The sequence below is a fragment of the Xenopus laevis genome, chromosome 1L, assembly GCF_017654675.1.
Source record: "Xenopus laevis strain J_2021 chromosome 1L, Xenopus_laevis_v10.1, whole genome shotgun sequence".
Classification (NCBI taxonomy): Eukaryota; Metazoa; Chordata; class Amphibia; order Anura; family Pipidae; genus Xenopus; species Xenopus laevis.
The window spans coordinates 99,108,983-99,128,794 of NC_054371.1; the positions used below are offsets into that span (position 1 = coordinate 99,108,983).

Consider the following 19,812-nt stretch of genomic DNA (forward strand, 5'->3'; position numbering starts at 1 on the left):
TAAATATGTTGATATACACAGTTATATCTAGCATCTAAAATCTTTAACCTTTGTTATAATTGTGATCATAGAATGTTGTATGCTGACAAGATTATTACTATATCCAACAGACCACAGCACACTGACACCTTGCTGCGGTCTGTTGGATATTGCATATGATTTGATACCCATGGCAGAGTGGGAAATTGACTGCTAAGCACCTGGTCCCAAAGGGAAGAGAAACGGAGGTGAGCGCTTCATTCTTGTGTGGAAGACAAGATTATTGCTGTGAATTTACTTGTATAGATTTTGCAGTTTGGTTTGTTCAGTCCACAAACTAATTCTTTTTTATTTATTTATTTTTTTTAAATGAAGCAGTACAGCCATGTACCTTCTATTGACTGCACACTTGTAAAACCTCTGAAGTCACTGGGCTTTCTCAAAAGGCCCTCAAGGCTGTTGTTTGTTTGTTCTAAATACAATTGTTTTTTTGGCTTTCTCCTATGGTATATGTATCGTCTGGAATCTGATTTATAGTTGGTGAGGTAACATACGTGGAGCTCTTAATGGACGATGAAGGAAAGTCAAGGGTAAGTTACAGAGCAAATTCTCCCTTCTACGGATTTGTGAACTCATGTGTGATAAATGATCGCCGTGACTTCCGGATTTTTTAAAATTTGTTCAAATGTTTGTATGGGCTGATCTACTATTGGAACAGCTGACTGAAAACTTGGAGGATTAGCTGGAGACTCGTGTCTGGACACTCAAAATGAAGCCTGAACTACAATACTTGGTCATGTTATCAAACCGTGCTCTTTTTCATGGCCAAGGTTCATGCTAACCCTGTTATAGGGTGACCTGTACAGGGACTCGCCAAATTTTCGTAAACTGGTGTTTGGTGTGCGTGCCGTGTTTGTCCAAATATTTTATGATGCTTGGCTATAGGCAGAACTAGTAAAATTCTTGGTAGCTGTAGAAGCATAGATCTTTTCCTGGAGCTTTAAATGATTGTTTTTTATTGTCTCCAACAGTTAAAATTGTGCTGAATGTTAATTGTTTTTTGTTACTGAGGGATAAATACTTTTCTGAGCCTTATTTAGGCTGTGGTTCTTAAGGCAAATATGGATGGGCACAGATTAATACTTCGGAACAAAAAAGTTTAAAATATTTGTAGTTAACTTTATTTATTTTTATTTTTTTTTCCTCTCCTGCCCCTGTGGTGGCTACCTGCTCGCATAGGGATGTGCGTAAGTATCCATCATTCACTGTTTTTGTGGACTGCATTGTGGGTTTTTTTTTTCTTTTCTTTTTTTTTTTTCTTCAGACACATAATTGTGGTATAATGCCCCCCTTTTTTTCCATAGGGCGGTTGAGTTTAAATTGGAGGAAAGCATGAAGAAGGCTGTGCAAGTTCTCAATAAGCATGTCTTTAATGGAAGGCCATTAAAAGTTAGGGAGGTAAGTTTGTACACTTTAATCATAGCACCTATAGACTGATGGTGTTGGTTTTGCACACTTTAATACTGAGAACTTGTTCATATAATCTGTATCTAAGGTATATTTCTGAATTGTCTGCTGTAAATATTTATCTGAACCATACATATTTCTTATCTCTACAGGATCCTGATGGTGATCGTTCAAGAAGAGCTGCCCACTCTGTTTTTGGACTAGGCCCTATGGGCATGGGAGGTCCAGGCCCTATGGGTTTGGGTGGTCCAGGTCCAATGGGAATGCCGGGGCCAATGGGAATGGGTGGTCCAGGTCCAATTGGGCTTGGTGGACCTGGTCCTCTGGGAATGGGTGGCCCAGGACCAGTTGGAGGCAATATTCCGCCTAGCCTGCTTAACAACCCAAATATTCCTAGGGAAGTTATCCATGCACTACAAGCAGGAAGACTTGGGAGCACAGTGTTTGTAGCTAATGTGAGTAAAAGTATCATGGGTGAACCATCATCAAATCGAATGAGCTCTCTGTTTCAGTTTAACATGGATGTGCACCTAATAGTCTACCAAAATCTATTACTAACCTACATTGATTGACCTAGTGGATTAAGAATTGCAGTTGCAACTTACTTGTTTATAGAGACACAATTAGCTTTTTAAGGTTCTTTAAAGGGATACTGTCATGGGAAAACATGTTTTTTTCAAAACGCATCAGTTAATAGTGCTACTCCAGCAGAATTCTGCACTGGAATCCATTTTTCAAAAGAGCAAACAGATTTTGTTATATTCAGTTTTGAAATCTGACATGGGGCTAGACATTTTGTCAATTTCCCAGCTGCCCCAGGTCATGTGACTTGTGCCTGCACTTTAGGAGAGAATTGCTTTCTGGCAGGCTGCTGTTTTTCCTTCTCAATGTAATTTAAGGAGTCTCAGTGGGACATGGGTTTTTACTATTGAGTGTTGTTCTTAGTTATACCAGGGAGCTGTTATCTCGTTACCTTCCCATTGTTCTTTTGTTTGGCTGCTGGGGGGGAAAAGGGAGGGGGGTGATATCACTCCAACTTGCAGTAAAGAGTGATTGAAGTTTATCAGAGCACAAGTCACATGACTTGGGGCAGCTGGGAAATTGACAATATGTCTAGCCCCATGTCAGAATTCAAAATTGAATATAAAAAAATCTGTTTGCTCTTTTGAGAAATTGATTTCAGTGCAGAATTCTGCTGGAGCAGCACTAATAATTGATTCATTTTGGGAAAAAATTTTTTCCCATGACAGTATCCCTTTAAGCAAAACACACTGTCTGAATATAAATTTGCTATTCCTTGCAAACAGAAGTCTTCCCTTCGGTCCAACAGTTGATGCTTTCTATGACCATTTTATATCAAACCAATACAATATATATATATATATATATATATATATATATATATATAGATATATATATATATATATATATATAGATATATATATATATATATTTTCTTTTTCTTGTAGCTTGATTACAGTGTTGGCTGGAAAAAGTTAAAGGAAGTATTTGGAATTGCTGGCACTGTGCTGCGGGCAGATGTTTTGGAAGATAAAGATGGAAAGAGCAGAGGAATTGGTACAGTTACATATGAACAACCTATAGAAGCTGTTCAGGCAATATGTATCCTTTCAGTTCTTTAGTGCTGATCTTTATGCTTGTAGTACACTAGATTGACTGTTCCTGCATGTACACAACCACCCTCAGAGTAACCTAGCCTGGTCAGTGTCATGACTGGGTGCATACTGCTGTGCTGGGTGGCTTAAGTGCTTGTTAGAAAACAAATCGAGGTGGTTCATTTGCAATATTGACCTGTTTATTGTCTGTAGCACTTCAACAGTGAAAAACTTTCTGGGGGGAGGGGTATTTCTATTTTAAACTTTAACGGTTTTCTGCTTTTAGTCACTTTTTTCCTTAGCTTTCTTCTAAATTAGTGTTTTAGAGGGGGAAACATAGGTGCAATTTGCAAGAAATATGAACCCACTAAAGATATCCTTGTAACTTATTTCTAGTGCCATTAGAACACCTGTTCATACAATCAACTAGGACAGTTTCCAGGCCAGCGCAATCTAGTAATATTGAACTGCTTGACAGTGGTTGACTGGCTATGTAAAGGTTAGAAGTAAAGCATTATTATTTCCCCTTTATGAATTTACAAACTGGTCTAAAAAGGCATAGTTACCTTAACTGCTCAATAGCAATGTTCAATGGACAGCCTCTCTTTGACAGACCTATGATGGTGAAAATGGTAAGTTTCCAGTCTTGGTACTCTTGTAAATTGGGTGTGAGTGCTGGGGCTTTATTAAAAAACTGTTCTGTGTGGTTTGAGAGATGAAACATTGTTTTTTAACAGGATGACAAATCAATGCCTAAAGGAGACCTGTTTCCTGCAGATCGGCCACCACAACTTCCCCGTAAGTAAGGGTTTTCCAAAATCGGTCTATAAATAATTCTTCCGATGAATGCTTTCGGAATTAAAGGGTACATTTACTCCCCTTAAAGACAATTGAAATGTTACTTGTGACTGTAATTACTTGAATATTGTTGCGATTACGGCATAGTAACTGTTTTAATCTGTCTAACGTTATTCTGGTGGGTTTGCTAAATTCCTGATTTATATGACACTGTACCGCAGATGCAGGAAATTTTAGTTTAAAAAGCCTTTATTTGAAACACATGGCTTTAGATGTACGACAATGCAAAGTTTCTGGCCTGGTCCCGGCCCTTTCTCAAGAAACATTGCATTTGTTGCAGCTCTAAAGCCATGGTTTTCAAATTAAGGCTTTTTAAACTAAACTTCCTGCATCAGCGGTGCTGTGTCGTATATTAGTCTTCTAACGCAGCTTTTGAGTGGACCATGAGTCACTAGCACTGGCATTTAATGAACTGACATGTCGGTGAGTGCTAATTGAACTATATTGCTATCATAAATGCTTGACTGGGCATTAAAGGGATATGTTATTGGAAGAAAACACTCTGTGCTATATAATAGAGAATATTTTAAACAGTGATTAGACTCTAGCAACCATCTAACGATTCAAGTTCCAACAGGATAGCTGTTGAACAAAAAGCTTTAGGAACCTCCAAAAAAAAATGGTTGCAGAGAAAAAACAACTTAAATGTGAACTAAATCCGGTGCATTCTGTATTTCTCTTGCCTAGATTGTGGGTTAAAGATCCTGTTGCTTGGAGAAAGGACACTAAAAGGTTAAAGTGGCTCCTCCTCCTGCTCTGTGCTTCATCCCCCGCCTACCTCCTCAATCCTCCCGTTTTCATGTAGAGTCCTCAGAAGGAGGACGGACACTTTGTGGCTCGGAGCAATGGTACAGATTTCAGTATCTTGCCATTGCTGGGTTCAGTGTTTCTCTTCCAGAACCCCTCCAGCCAAGGATTTCTGATCTGTAGATGCTCTGTTGCCTTCCCGCTCTACAGAGGCTGCAGGCTTGGGGGCTCCCCTCCACAATACCCTGGGCAACTGGTTTCTGCTCCCCGGAAGCTGCACCAGTAGCCACAACGGAGGGTACACCTTTTATTGTGCATTCCTGACTGGCACGAGGAGTTAAGTCCATTCCCTCCTCCCTCCCCTCATTACTTGCTGCCTGTCGGCTCAGCAGAAAGACATTTAGTTCACTATTCTCTGACAGAATTCCCTACAGGGGGACATAGGACACAGCTTCCTCTATCCCTCTCCCTCTTGCGCCTGTAACCGCATTTTTACCTTCCTCCCCGGGTTCTCAGCACCATTTCCCAGCAAAATTTCGCAGAAGTTACACAACCTAGATGTGGTTCGTTCTCTCAGAACATACACCAGGGCTACCAAGAGCATAAGGAAGGTGGACAACTTCTTTACCTTACCAGAAGGAACATGGAAAGGCCTGAAGGCATCTTAAGGCCACCATTGCAAGATGGATTAGATCAGCAATCTTGAAGGCCCATGGTGCCCGCCCCCCCCCCCCCAATCTAGGCAAGAGAAAAATATTTTTGTACTTATGGTAAATGTTTTTCTCTTGTCCTACATTGGGGGGGACACAGGCCTTCCCTCCCTCAGCAGGTGGTTTATACCATGCTTAGCTTGCATTGGGGAGGTGCTACTACTCTTCACATGGGCATTTGGTAGGGCTCGTCATCTTTTTCGGTCAGAAAACGGAGTTGGGCGGGGGATGAAGCCCGGAGGAGGAGGAGCCACTAAGCTTTTAGTGTCCTTTCTCCAAGCAACATGATCTTCATCCCCCTATGGTGCATTTGTCCCCCAATGTAGGACAAGAGAAAAGGATTACGGTACAAAAATCTATTTTTGTCAGGTAACACTCATTACTTATTAGCCTCCCCTTGTTGCTTGTATAATTAGCCATTACAGTTCTCAATTGCCCAATTTGTCAGTTTGAAATTCATATACTAAAAACAATAGCTGACCCCACCTATAAAATGAACATAGCCCATGTTTGGTGGTGTATGCTGAGATAGAATTTCCTTATCTTCCAAAGATCTTTTAGGTGTCTTATTTACCTTAGCGAGGCCGTCTCTGTCCAGGTCGGCATACTACTGAAGTTCACTTTTAAATTTATAGCTAATTTTTTTTTTTTTATGCAGAATTCAGCTGTAATATCACTCTGTGTTGTATACATTTCACTGCAATAAATGAAATTCATTTTTATTTATACCTAAAGGGATCCTGTCATCAGAAAATGTGTTTTTTTCAAAACACATCAGTTAATAGTGCTACTCCAGCAGACTTCTGCACTGAAATCCATTTCTCAAAAGAGCACAGATTTTTTTTTTATATTCAATTTTGAAATCTGACATGGGGCTAGACATTTTGTCAATTTCCCAGCTGCCCCTGGTCATGTCACTTGTGCCTGCACTTTAGGAGAAAAATGCTTTTTGGCAGGCTGCTGTTTTTCCTTCTCAATGAAACTTAATGTGTCTCGGTGGGACATGGGTTTTTACTTTTTATTGAGTGTTATTAGATCTACCAGGCAGCTGTTATCTTGTGTTGGGGAGCTGCTAACTGTTTACCTTCCCATTGTTCTTTTGTTTGACTGCTGGGGGGGGTGATATCACTCCAACTTGCAGTACAGCATTAAAGGGTGATTGAAGTTTATAAGAGCACAAGTCACATGACTTGGGGCAGCTGGGAAATTGACAATATGTCTAGCCCCATGTCAGATTTCAAAATTGAATATAAAAAAAATCTGTTTGCTCTTTTGAGAAATGGATGTCAGTGCAGAATTCTGCTGGAGCAGCACTATTAACTGATTAATTTTGAAGAAAAATTATTTTCCCATGACAGTATCCCTTTAAAAAGAACTACAGACTCCCCCAAGCAATTTAGTCAACCACTGCTTTGTCTAATCTGTGTTCAGTGATCATAGCAAACCTAAAACTGCTCTTTATACCCCTGTAAAGAACCTAAATGTTAGCTAGGCTGGCAGGTGCTGAAAGTTTATTTGGAAAAAAATAACAATAATGTTGTACCCTTACAGAGCATTTGTTTTTAGATTGGGGGCAGTCACTCCTGTTTGAAAGCTGGAACGAGTTAGAAGAATTAGAATTAATTTAAAAATATACTGAATTCATAACTGAACAAGCAGTCCTTATGGAAGTAATTAGTTCTTGTGTTTGCATCACAAAGGTCACTGCTCAGAAGAGGACTTTTTTTAAGCACTGTTGCTGTATTTAAAGATGATATTTCCATACATGCTGCTAAAGAAATTCTATCGCTGTTTTATGAACACCATTCATATGTTTTTACTGATGTGTGTTGCCAAGGAGTTCTGTGATCCTATAAATGCAAGAGGCCAATGTTTTGCTTGCTTTCCTGTAATAACGTACCAAGATAAAAAAAGATTTGGATGCACAAAGCTAAACATTATGCTAAAGTCAGAAACGTATGAAAATACTTCATATGTTTTTGTTTTAGGTGGCCTTGGAGGTATTGGGATGGGCCTTGGTCCTGGCGGTCAGCCAATAGATGCAAACCATCTGAGAGGATCAAGTATGGGGGGCCCTGGAGGTAAGATTTGCTCAGAGCTTTCGATTTACTTGTTCAAAACCCTTTCAACATGGTTTTTTTTTTTTTTTTGTACTAAATGTTCCTGTGGTTCTCTTAAAGCTCTGGCTGTCTATGAAGTTTCAAATAGGGTGAATTTCCTGGTGTATTCATACTACCTGTGTATGGGGTAAAAATATATTATTATTTTTTTTCCCTGAGGTTTTGGTAGCTGTGTGGTCACACAACCATGTTACACTTGGTTGCCTAGTGTACTATACACTACACTTTTTTTTTTTTTTTTTTTTAAGCACTGGTGTTTTATTCATAACGAAGGGGTGGGGTGACTACACTTGCGGAACCAGGCCAAATTCAAACCTAATATTGTGACGTGACACTTTGTTGGGAGAAAGTAACGGCTTTAGACACATGGGGCTGATCTCTGCCTGCATGTGTGTTCTGTTCACACTTGTAACTCCTCTATTGTTCGCACCCGAAACCCAGACTGTGCCCACATACTTCACCTGTTCACACATACAAAATTTTGAAGGGGCAACTGCTGGTCACTGTATGTAGTTCATCTTGCAGTGGTCCTGAGAGGTTTCCCTGTCTACTGCTCTGTTCTGCCTGCCCTGTGCTCAATGTGTGCCCTGCTCTGCCCGTCGAACATAAGCCTATTTGTTCTGGGGGTTTGTTGGCATTTTAAAATTGTTAGTGGTCCCTAATGTGTTTAATCATGTGTTGGGGTTGCGGTGTTATCCCCAGGGGATGAGGAGATGTATGGATTTAAGGGTATGTCTTAATATGACTTAACTTTTGTCACATATGAGTGATATCCCTGCAGTGAGCACCAACAATTTAGTTATTTTGGTGTACTACCACAATTAATGTGGACATGGTCGCGGGTGTGGTTTAAAAACAGGGAGCGGTTAACACTGCCTTCCATTATCGGCCTTCCACCATGTAGGCCAGAAAAAGTGCACAGAAGTTGGACAGAACTGAACAGTGCATTATATTTTACTTTAAAAGACCATGTTTTAATGTTACTGCTCTCTTCCACACCTAGTATGTAAAGTTATACAGAAAGGAAGTTACAGGTCGGCTACACAGAGGGAGTAAGGGGAATACAGACCTATGGTGTGGGCCTTCTGCTTTTCACTGTAAATGAAAATGCATGCTCGAATCAGATATTAATTTTTCCTTTTTTATTTTTAAAGGTATATCTATGGACTCAATGGGCTTCGGGATGAATAAAATGGGTAATTCAGTGTGCACAAAGCTCTTTAATTCAGTTACAGAAGGTCACCATAGTTAATTTTACCCTCCAACTGGTATCCTTGGGGGGGGGGGGTTAAAGCCTCTTCCTTAACATTTAAGACTTGTATATTTAATTTTTCTATGTACATTTTTAACTTGTTTTATTTTAAATCTTTGGTTGATTTCATCTCTTGTGCAGTAAAACCTGTGCCTGGTGGGAATTCTAAGACATGAGAAAATACTGTAACATACAAAAAACTGCTATAGAAACCGCGGGTTGACTTTGGCTAAATAGAATGAGCTAGCTAGTACAGTTTAACAAATATGACACTACTCTGAGGATCAATTATTTTGCCTAAGCATTTTTGTCCAGGTCTTTAATACTTAGATATTACGAGTTTATTAACTTACATCAGAGTTTAACATATCTCTTGAAATTTTATTTAGGCATTGATGGCCCTCCAGTTGGTGGGAACAGCAGTCTTGGTAGCATAAACAGATTTCCATCTGGTTTGGGCCTTGGAAGAATGAGTGGAGGTAAACTTTGATGTGTAAAGAGATGCTTGTCGTTTATTCTACACAAATACCCAGAGCTCAAATTGATGTGCTGAACTCTATATGGTATACATTATTAGTAAACTGATAATCCACTGCCCCCAGGCCTGCATTGGCAATGTGTAGATTATGGGGCTGCCGTAGACCGTAGCAATAGCCTTTGTGGAGTTGTTTGGCCACCCCCAGCCTTGTAGTCCTTTAGGCCTTTTCTTACCTTGTATTTAAACAATGTGTTTTGGGTTTCCAGAGGATATCTGTATCACCAACCATAGAAAAAAGAGGGACATAGGTCCCAGAATCCATAACTTAAGCATGAATCAATGTGAGTGACGGACCCAGTGATTCTGTCTGAGAAACTATGTATGTCCCTGTGTTTGCGATGAAAAAAAAAATGCCATCCTGCTGCTTGACCCGTGACACACTGGCATCTATGTTTGCCCCATTCTATCAGATTGCCATGCCTAATAAACTACACATGCGACAGACCTTCTTTCCATTATTGTAAACTGCACTGTATGGAAAACGCTGTTACCAGCAGAGGGGGATCACTTGGGAATGCGTACACTGTGTTTTGTATACTTCTAGAGTGCCCCACAGGTATTGTGTATTTTGCCCCCATTATTCATTTTAAAATATTGTTACATTAGGTATCGAACACATAATCATTCAAACATACCCTTTTTATTCAGATCTTGATCGAGCAATGAGTGTTGGATTTGATAGGAGTGAACTGAACACGTTATCCAGAGGTTATGGGGACTCACTGGATAGAGGAATTGGTAAGACTGAAATTAGGATTTATCAAATGATGCTTCTAGTCATAATTTAAAACATATTTGGGGGAATTTGCTGCAGCACTACACTGCAGTCAAGTAGTAGTGGAGTTATTACTCACTGTGGCTTTTGAAGGACAGTCATTTAACTTTCTGTTGAATAGACGCATACCGATTTAAACTTTCTCGGTTATTCATGTACAGGCTATAAGGAAGTACATTAGCATATAAATGTTTGTATATTCCACAAGGCTGTACACAAAGGGTGTATACAACAAACATTCAAAACCAGTACAAGTGTTGGAACATGTATCTTAGTATTTCTTTCCATCAGTGCCACAGCATACAAACGTTTACTGAAACATGCCTGTGGTTACGCTTACCTGATATGTTGACTGTGTTAAGGAATTTTGATATTTAACATAATGCATGTCAGATTTACCCTTTTCTTGAAAACTTTTCAGTACCTCAATCAAAATGACTTAAATTCATTTAAACTTTTTATTTGTTTTATAGGGTCTGGAGCAGGCAACCTTGTGGCTGGTATTGACAGACTGAGTTCAGGCCTAGGGAGAGGTGTAGACAGAGTACCATCTGATATTGATAGAATGGGGCTTGTCATGGACCGTTTGGGTCCTAGTGCTGACAGAATGGGCTCTGGGATAGGCTCTGGTATGGGATCATTGGGCATGGACCACATTTCCTCCAGTATTGACAGAATTGTAGCATCCAGCTTAGACAGAATGAGTACTAACATTGGTTATGGTGTAGACAGGATGGGATCATCAATTGATAGGGTAGGCTCCACAATTGATAGAATGGGTTCCAGCATAGACCGCATTGGCTCAGGAATGGATAGAGTGGGTGTTGGTATGGACCGCCTAGGATCCTCTTCAATGGATAGAATGGCATCTGGGTTGGATCGTATGGGTCCCATGATGGATAGGCTTCCATCAGTGGATCGACTTACTGCTGGGTCTATGAACAGAGTTGGGTTAGACCACATTGCATCCAGTCCTTTAGATAGAATGGGACCAGGCATTGGAATGGGTTCCAGCATGGGACTGGGAATGGGAAGTAGTTTTGACAGGCCAATGGACATTGACCACACTAAGTTTGGAAACAACTTTGGAGGTTCTTTTGGCGGAACAGCTGGTATACGGCCAGTTGCAGTACCGCGGAAAGGATGCCAGATTTTTGTAAGAAATGTGAGTTCATAATTTATAAAGTATGTAGAAGAACATTCTAGGCAACTGCAAAGAAGCAATACTTTTGAATAAATTTGTGTGATGCCATAAAATAAACTACAGGTATCTGGCCAAACATTTAGGGCAAGATGGCTACTCAAAGGAAGACCATGCTACTTCCAGCTTCTAAATGTGCAATTTTCCAAGTAATATAAAACTCCCTTTTACTCATGAAAATAGTTTTTACTTAAATTGAAATGTTTTGCTATATTAAATTAAAAATACTGACAAATCTTTCTATAGAACATTGTGCCTATAGAGTACTATTTTCAGGCAAATGGCTTGCAGTGTACTCGCGGACTGCTGAATTAGGAAGGCTTGGAACAAATCTGAGCTCTTTTTTTCTTTGTTGATCATATGTGGGCATGAGAAATGTAAAAAAAAAAAGCTTGCTGTAATAGTAAAGATATATATCTAGATTAACCTTTTAATTAAAACAAAATTCGTAACACAATTGGATTTCATTTCAATTGTCAACCTTGGTTTGTTTTTTTGTTTTCTTTACTTCTATTCTGGTTGTATGTATTAAACTACAGCTACCAGAAGGCCATTAGGAAGAGGGCCAGAGATCAAGGTCAGCAATATTAAATCCAGCAGGGAAGTGGTGGCTTTTTTTTTTTTTTTCCTACCCATTTGTTGACAACTAGGCTTGAAAAGGGCACTATTGACTCTGACCCTGCATAGTCATTTAAAAAAAAAATGTCTTGGACCACTCAAGGTAAACAGTAAGTAATAGCATCACATTGATCGAAATGCTTGAGATTAACAATTATACTTGAACCATAATGAATACTTTCTCTGTAAAGTTACTTGTCTTCTTGTCCTGAAGGTATGACCTCTGAGATGTTGAAGGCTTTACCTTTTTCTCCACAGTTATCTTTTGATTGCACTTGGAAAATGCTGAAGGACCAGTTCGGTGAATGTGGTGAGTCCTCATTGTGTAAATGCATTTTAGGGCCTTTTAAAAACAAACCTTTACTTATAAAAAAGAGGAAAACTGTCTACAGTGCAGGAAAGATATTAGAATAAGTGTCTACACAAATTCACAATTTCAAAAAACTGCTCCCCTCTCTCCATTGGCATGCATAATTGAGTATACTCTGTATGAGAGCTAGTGAAGCACAGGATGCATTGACTCAGTTAGGTCCACAAATATTTGGGCAGAGTTCACTTTTTTTCTATTTTGGTTCTGTACATTACCACGAGTTTTAAATAAAACATGTCAGATGCAGTTCAACTGCAGACTTTCAGCTTTAATTCAGTGGGTTGAACAAAAAGATTGCATAAATGTGAGGAACTAAAGTCTTTATTTAACATAATCACATCATTTCAGGGGCTCAAAAGTAATTGGACAAATGACTTAAAGGCTATTTCATGGGCAGGTGTGGGCAATTCCTTTGTCATTATCAATTAAGCAGATAAAAGCACTGGAGTTGATTTTAAGGGGGCGTGCTTATATGTGGATGATTTTGCTGTGAACAGACGTGGTCAAAGGAGCTCTCCGTGCAGGTGAAACAAGCCATCCTTAAGCTGTAAAAACAGGAAAAAAAACATCCGAGAAACCGTTACAATATTAGGAGTGGCAAAATCTACAGTTTGGTACATCCTAAGAAAGAAAGCACTGGTGAACTCAGCAATGCAAAAAGACCTGGATGTCCATGGACAGGGCTGCCATCAGAAATCGCAGGGCCCCATACAACAAAATTTCCTGGACCCCCTGGGCTGCACCCTCCACATAACCCACCTACAGGTCCGCCCTCCCCACCCCACAGGTCTACCCCCCACCACACAGCAAAAAAAGACAAAATTGTTACTATGGTTCCCACATGTTAATAATAAAAAAAAAAATTGTGGTCAGGGCCCCTGTAAAAAACATTTATGGTCAGGGCCCCCCATTAAAAAATATTGGTGGCCAGGGCCCCCCACGTTATAAGAAAATTGGTGGCCAGGGCCCCCTTAAATGTCCATGTAAAAAAATCTTGCCCCCCCCCCCAGAAGTTTAAAAAAAAAAAATGGTGACCAGGGCCCCACCACACAACAGGTACCACAGAGGGTTAGCTTTAGGGGGGCCCTGCCATGTTGCACTTCATAAGTCAGAAGATACCTCCCCCCTGTGCTCCTGCCCTGCCTTCCTGAAGTCGGCAGCTCTCAGAAAGCAGGGGGGCCTAGCTAATCAAGTAAGTGTGGTGTGGCCGGGTCCCCCTTACCCTTGGGGCCCCCCGATGGCGGCCCTGTCCATGGAAGACAACAGTGGTGGATGATCGCAGAATCATTTCCATGGTAAAGAGAAACTTAAATTCTTGTTTTCTTTATAGTTTTAACTGGTGCCTTTTTAATCTCTATCAGGCCATGTGGTATATGCAGATATAAAAACTGAGAATGGGAAGTCTAAAGGATGTGGTGTGGTGAGATTTGAAAGCCCAGAAGTTGCTGAACGAGCCTGTCGCATGATGAATGGTGCCAAGCTTGGTGGCAGAGAAATCGATGTTCGGATGGATAGAAATGCTTAATTTCTTCTTTAGCATGCCACCCAATGTTTTTTATATTGTCAGATGAAAATGTCAGTTCAAGCAGAAACCGTGTTCTTGCTGGTAGTGTTTTTTTTTTTTTTATTTCTTAGGGTATGGGGAAATGTAATTTTACTGTAACCAGCTTTGTTTCTCCATTGATGTGACTCTGACATGAGCAACACTTCGTGTTTAATAATAAATTCAAGCTGTTAATGCTACCTGTGATTCTTAATGTTCATTGAAAAGCTAAAGGTCACACTGCCATTACTGGGTAAGGCATTTTTAACCTGTTGGTAAACTGTTAGAGCTTATATAAATGTACTGCTATAAATTATATATATATCTATCTAGATATCTCTCTCTAGATATCTCTCTCTAGATATCTCTCTCTAGATATCTCTCTAGATATCTCTCTCTCTCTCTCTCTCTCTCTCTCTCTCTCTCTCTCTCTCTCTCTCTCTCTCTCTCTCTCTCTCTCTCTCTCTCTCTCTCTCTCTCTCTCTCTCTCTCTCTCTCTCTCTCTCTCTCTCTCTTTTTCTTTATTTTTTGCTAAGTGATAATACAGATATAGGATCTCCATATCCTAAATTTGCTAAAAATGTAAATATAAACTCCGTATTTCATGCAGCTTAGTTGGGAACAAGTATAAGGTACGGTTTTATTAGAGAAAAATGGAATACTACACTATATATAATAAAAATTCCTCTAAGGTAGATGGACTTCCTGAATAATTGGATTCCAGATAAGGTATCCTATACCAATACATGTAGCATTTGGATTAAATCTCTACAATAATCATCTCTAGACCTGCCCTTTCCTCTACCTCTGGATGTCTGATGATCCTAATGAGTAATAAGCAGAACTCTGCTTTTCTGATACCAGCCATATCCGACTCTGTCTTTCTGCAGCTTTTCCCGGTCACTAAACTCGTGTCCCTTTATTGCATCTCATTCTTGGCACTTTTATTTGCACATTTTTTTCTTGTATATAGTTTTCCCATGAATCATAAATTCCAAGTTAGCGCAACATTCCTTAAAGAGACGGGTGCACATTCTGTTGTGGCCACAATCCACTGATATACTCGTATAACAGGGTTTTCCAAACCTTTTGCAACGAGGGCCTGAGTTGGTGAGGTGAAAATGTGTGGGGGGCCGACCATTCAGCCTGACATTCTTTGAACCATTAACATAATTTAAACAAGGAATCGAGTAGCAGTAATATTTGGGCACATTAGTGAAATGATCCGACACTTGGTCTATACAGCTGAAGATGTTGGCAATAGACACGTACTGGTATGTAGTGACGCGCCGTTCTCGCATACTTTAGTACGTGTCTATTGCCAACATCTTCAGCACACAGGCAGCTGTGTAAACAAAAGTGACAGATCATTTCACTAATGTGCCCAAATATTACTGCTACGCAATTCCTGATCGCACTGTGCTGGCGGGCCACATTGTTAATTTCATGATGGAGGCTGAGGGCTGGTGTAAATTTGAAAACGGCCGCAAATTAGCCCGCGGGCTGGACTTTGGACATGCATGTCGTATAAGAACAAAGAACAGCACCTTTTGATGGATTAAAAAGCCTTTGTTTCATAGTAACATAGTAAGTAAGGTTGAAAAAAGACACGCGTCATCAAGTTCAATCTTTTCGTTTTCTTTTTAATCTGCTGGTTGATCCAGAGGAAGGCAAAAAAAAACATCTGAAGCCTCTCCAATTTGCCTCAGAGGGGGAAAAAATTCCTTCCTGACTCAAATGGCAATCTGACTAGTCCCTGGATCAACTTGAACTATGAGCTATCTCCCATAACCCTGTATTCCCTCACTTGCTAAAAAGCAATCCCACCCCTTCTTAAAGCTATCTAATGTATCCTCCTGTACAACTGATTTAGGGAGAGCATTCCACATCTTCACAGCTCTCGCTGTAAAAAAAAAAAAAACTCTTCCAAATGTATAGGTGGAACCTCTTTTCTTCTAATTGGAATGGGTGACCTTGTGTCAGCTGGAAAGGCCTACTGGTAAATAAAGCATTAGAGCGATTATTATACGATCCCCTTATACAGTGGTGTGAAACTATTTGCCCCCCTTCCTGATTTCTTATTCTTTTGCATGTTTGTCACACAAAATGTTTCTGATCATCAAACACATTTAACTATTAGTCAAAGATAACACAAGTAAACACAAAATGCAGTTTTTAAATGAGGGTTTTTATTATTTAGGGAGAAAAGAAATCCAAACCTGTGTGAAAAAGTAATTGCCCCCTGAACCTAATAACTGGTTGGGCCACCCTTGGCAGCAATAACTGCAATCAAGCGTTTGCGATAACTTGCAACGAGTCTTTTACAGCGCTCTGGAGGAATTTTGGCTCACTCATCTTTGCAGAATTGTTGTAATTCAGCTTTATTTGAGGGTTTTCTAGCATGAACCGCCTTTTTAAGGTCATGCCACAACATCTCAATAGGATTCAGGTCAGGACTTTGACTAGGCCACTCCAAAGTCTTCATTTTGTTTTTCTTCAGCCATTCAGAGGTGGATTTGCTGGTGTGTTTTGGGTCATTGTCCTGCTGCAGCACCCAAGATCGCTTCAGCTTGAGTTGACGAACAGATGGCCGGACATTCTCCTTCAGGATTTTTTGGTAGACAGTAGAATTCATGGTTCCATCTATCACAGCAAGTCTTCCAGGTCCTGAAGCAGCAAAACAACCCCAGACCATCACACTACCACCACCATATTTTACTGTTGTTATGATGTTCTTTTTCTGAAATGCTGTGTTACTTTTACGCCAGATGTAACGGGACGCGCACCTTCCAAAAAGTTCAACTTTTGTCTCATCGGTCCACAAGGTATTTTCCCAAAAGTCTTGGCAATCATTGAGATGTTTTTTAGCAAAATTGAGACGAGCCTTAATGTTCTTTTTGCTTAAAAGTGGTTTGCGCCTTGGAAATCTGCCATGCAGGCCGTTTTTGCCCAGTCTCTCTCTTATGGTGGCTTTGCAAGCTACTTCTAACTTTGCCATAAAGTATTTGCATGATGCTTTTACATTACCTGTCTGATCCCCCATGTTACTGTATGAGGGGGCTGCCATATTTGTGCCGCAGGAGTCCGTTGGCATTAGAAACTGTAACTAACAGGCTGAGATGGGACATTCAGGTTGGCAAAGTCAGAGAGTCAGGCTTAGGAACTTCAACTAACAATTCTATACAAAAACAAACCTCTCGGCAAAAAATGATCAACGTGACCTATAGGTAACATTTAATGTACATTCATATGCTAAAATTCATTTTTTAGTGTCAGTATCACTTTAATTGAGGCAAGTGAGGCCTACAGTTCTTTAGATGTTGTCCTGGGGTCTTTTGTGGCCTCTCGGATGAGTTGTCTCTGCGCTCTTGGGGTAATTTTGGTCGGCCGGCCACTCCTTGGAAGGTTCACCACTGTTCCATGTTTTTGCCATTTGTGGATAATGGCTGTCACTGTGGTTCGCTGGAGTCCCAAAGCTTTAGAAATGGCTTTATAACCTTTGAAATTGAACTCAGGTGTGATAAACCACAGTTAAGTTATTTTTTAGCAAGGGGGGCAATCACTTTTTCACACAGGCCCATGTAGGGGTTTGTTTTTCTCCCTTAATAACGTAAACCTTCATTTAAAAACTGCATATATGTTCAATTATGTTATCTTTGACTAATAGTTAACGGTTTTTGATGAGCAGAAACATTTAAGTGTGACAAACATGCAAAAGAATAAGAAATCAGGAAGGGGGCAAATAGTTTTTCACACCACTGTATATTTATCATGTCTTCAATGTTCAGTGTAAAAATAAAAACTGGGTAAATAGGCTTTGTTGCTTTTGAATCTGAGCTGCATGCTGAAGATCAATTGCAAACTCACTGAACAGATTATGTAAAATGTGGCTGACTAACTCAGTTATAGAGCTGAAAAGCAGGAAGTAGTGTTCTGGCTATTGTTACACATCCAGTCACTCCATCCTTTATACATTACATTTTTGCCTAACTACATTCAAAACATATTTTTATTTTGCACAGCCTATTTGCACAGTTTTTTGGTTTTTTTTCACACTGAATTGTTCCTTTAAGCGCCTTTTCTCCAGCGTGAACATCCCAATTTGACCAGTCTTTCCTCATAACTAAGATTTTCCATACCTTTTACCAGCTTAGTTGCCCTTTGCTGTAGCCTCTCTAATACAATAATGTCCTGTTTGAATGTTGGAGACCAAAACTGTACGGCATATTCTAGATGGGGCCTTACAAGTGCTCTGTAAAGTAGAAGTTTTGTGGTTTCGAGCAAGCGTGTAGCAAAGGTTTAAGACTCTCCCGGCTCTCTTTAAAGCAAACTGATATATTCCCTTTTAAAAACATTAGAACAGCCCCATCTGTTCACACCTACAGGCAATTTTCCAGTAATTCTGGATTTTTTATGGATCTAAATCTGACATTTTGTGAATAATTTGGATGATGAACAGATAAGTACTAATGCCATTTTGTTATATCTACTTTGAAACAATTGTATCCATTTTCAATGTTCATTTGTAAATTGTTTCCAATTATGATGATTTATTTGTATGTGGAAACAGTTGGTGCTGTTCGAATGTCTTTTAAAGGAAGTTCAGGGAGCGTTTGCTTGAAAAAGAGCTGGGAAATGGCTTGAAACGTTGCTACACGCTTGGACTAAGCCATGAAACAATAAAGGCTTCTTTTTTTTTTCTTGCAGAGATCTGTGGGACACAGGGACCGTGGGGTATAGCATCCACCACCAGGAGGCAGGACACTGAAAGAAGTTGAAAGCTCTACCCCACTTTACTATAGTTGGTTTTTTCAGTGTGCTCATGGAGACCCAACCATCTCCCTTTGTTCAACATTTTTTTCAGCAGTCTGGCACCAGGAGTTGCCAGAGAGAGCTTTTCATGCAGGACTGCCTCTACAGGGTATCCATGGATGGATAGAGCACTGCCCAGCAGGCCTGGACTGGCAATCTGTGGGTTCTGGCAAATGCCAGAGGGGCTACAATAAGGTGCCATAGAAAGTCAGTATTTAGTGGGCTGTTTAGGTCTCTCTGTGGGCTGATTAGGCCTCTGTGTACCTGAAATGCTAGGGCCTATCTTAATTCTCAGTCCAGACCTGCTGCCCAGCACTAGCCAGGAACAAGGACCTAAGGGAAGGGCTCCGCTTGTCATAGCTTTATGTGCCTGACTCGAGTCACCTGGACTCGGTGAGTAAGTTTCCCCCTTAAGCGCAACTATGCGTGCCAGCAGCCCCAGTTGCCTTCTGAGCCCTAAGTTTATGCAAACCCGGTGCCTAAGGGGTGGGAATTCTGGGCGACTCTTCCGCTGTGATTCGCGCCGTCTCCTGGTTACGCGGTACTGACGTCACTTCCCCAACTCGCATCTGTGACTTATATTGCTAGCCCCCGCTCAACTGCCGCTCTCCATATTGAAAGGAGAACCAGAGAGTTACCACTCGTCATCCAAATATGTTAAGCTCCAAGGAGAACCCACTCGACATACAACACCTGGACAGGTTACTTCTAACGGGGCACAACTATTTGAGAGCAAGGGGAATAAGTGGGATTGCACTTGCTCAGGTGGGGCACACACTGTGGGGAGAAGAAACTAAGGGAAAACCTCACCAGAAGTTTCTATTACTTCCCTATCCTAGTCCATTTTATGTCTAAGAAACATTTCACCATGTCAGACAATCAGGAGGGTCCATTTACCAGAGGGGCACATGCTCAATCTAAAGTTATGTATTTGGCTTGTATTTTATGCTGCAAATGACCCCTCGCCAATGTATAAAAATATTTTTAAAAATGGGCGTTGGTTGGACAATGCCTCTCCCTTAAAAGCCGCATACTGGCGGGGGAGGATAGATCCTTTTCACTGAAACCAAGGTTCAACAGACACTGATTACACTGAATGCTACTATGCAGTAAGACTTTTTATACTATGGCCGAAAGGCAAACAAGTTAGGGACCGCCATGTGGGGTTTACCTTGACGTGGTATGGTGGCTTTTCAACTTTATGAT

At 40.4% G+C, this 19,812-nt stretch overlaps 1 protein-coding gene across 4 annotated transcripts in view; it reads left to right on the forward strand.

Moving 5' to 3' along the window:
* Positions 1-19,597, forward strand: part of hnrnpm.L (heterogeneous nuclear ribonucleoprotein M L homeolog) — a 33,852-nt gene extending 14,255 nt beyond the window's left edge. The window contains exons 3-16 of one of the 4 annotated variants that reach the window (XM_041560918.1): positions 517-569; positions 1,219-1,226; positions 1,344-1,437; positions 1,599-1,901; positions 2,916-3,069; positions 3,645-3,694; positions 3,800-3,860; positions 7,366-7,458; positions 8,652-8,693; positions 9,139-9,228; positions 9,936-10,025; positions 10,536-11,227; positions 12,140-12,191; positions 18,502-19,597. In XM_041560918.1, the coding sequence (XP_041416852.1) occupies positions 517-569; positions 1,219-1,226; positions 1,344-1,437; positions 1,599-1,901; positions 2,916-3,069; positions 3,645-3,694; positions 3,800-3,860; positions 7,366-7,458; positions 8,652-8,693; positions 9,139-9,228; positions 9,936-10,025; positions 10,536-11,227; positions 12,140-12,191; positions 18,502-18,572 (1,853 nt within the window). In that variant the 3' untranslated portion in view covers positions 18,573-19,597. Of the gene's footprint in view, positions 1-516; positions 570-1,218; positions 1,227-1,343; positions 1,438-1,598; positions 1,902-2,915; positions 3,070-3,644; positions 3,695-3,799; positions 3,861-7,365; positions 7,459-8,651; positions 8,694-9,138; positions 9,229-9,935; positions 10,026-10,535; positions 11,228-12,139; positions 12,192-13,612; positions 13,995-18,501 lie in introns of those variants that run through there. The other 3 variants (XM_018253945.2, XM_041560927.1, XM_041560920.1) reach the window with 3 other exon arrangements.
* Positions 19,598-19,812: the final 215 nt, after the last annotated feature.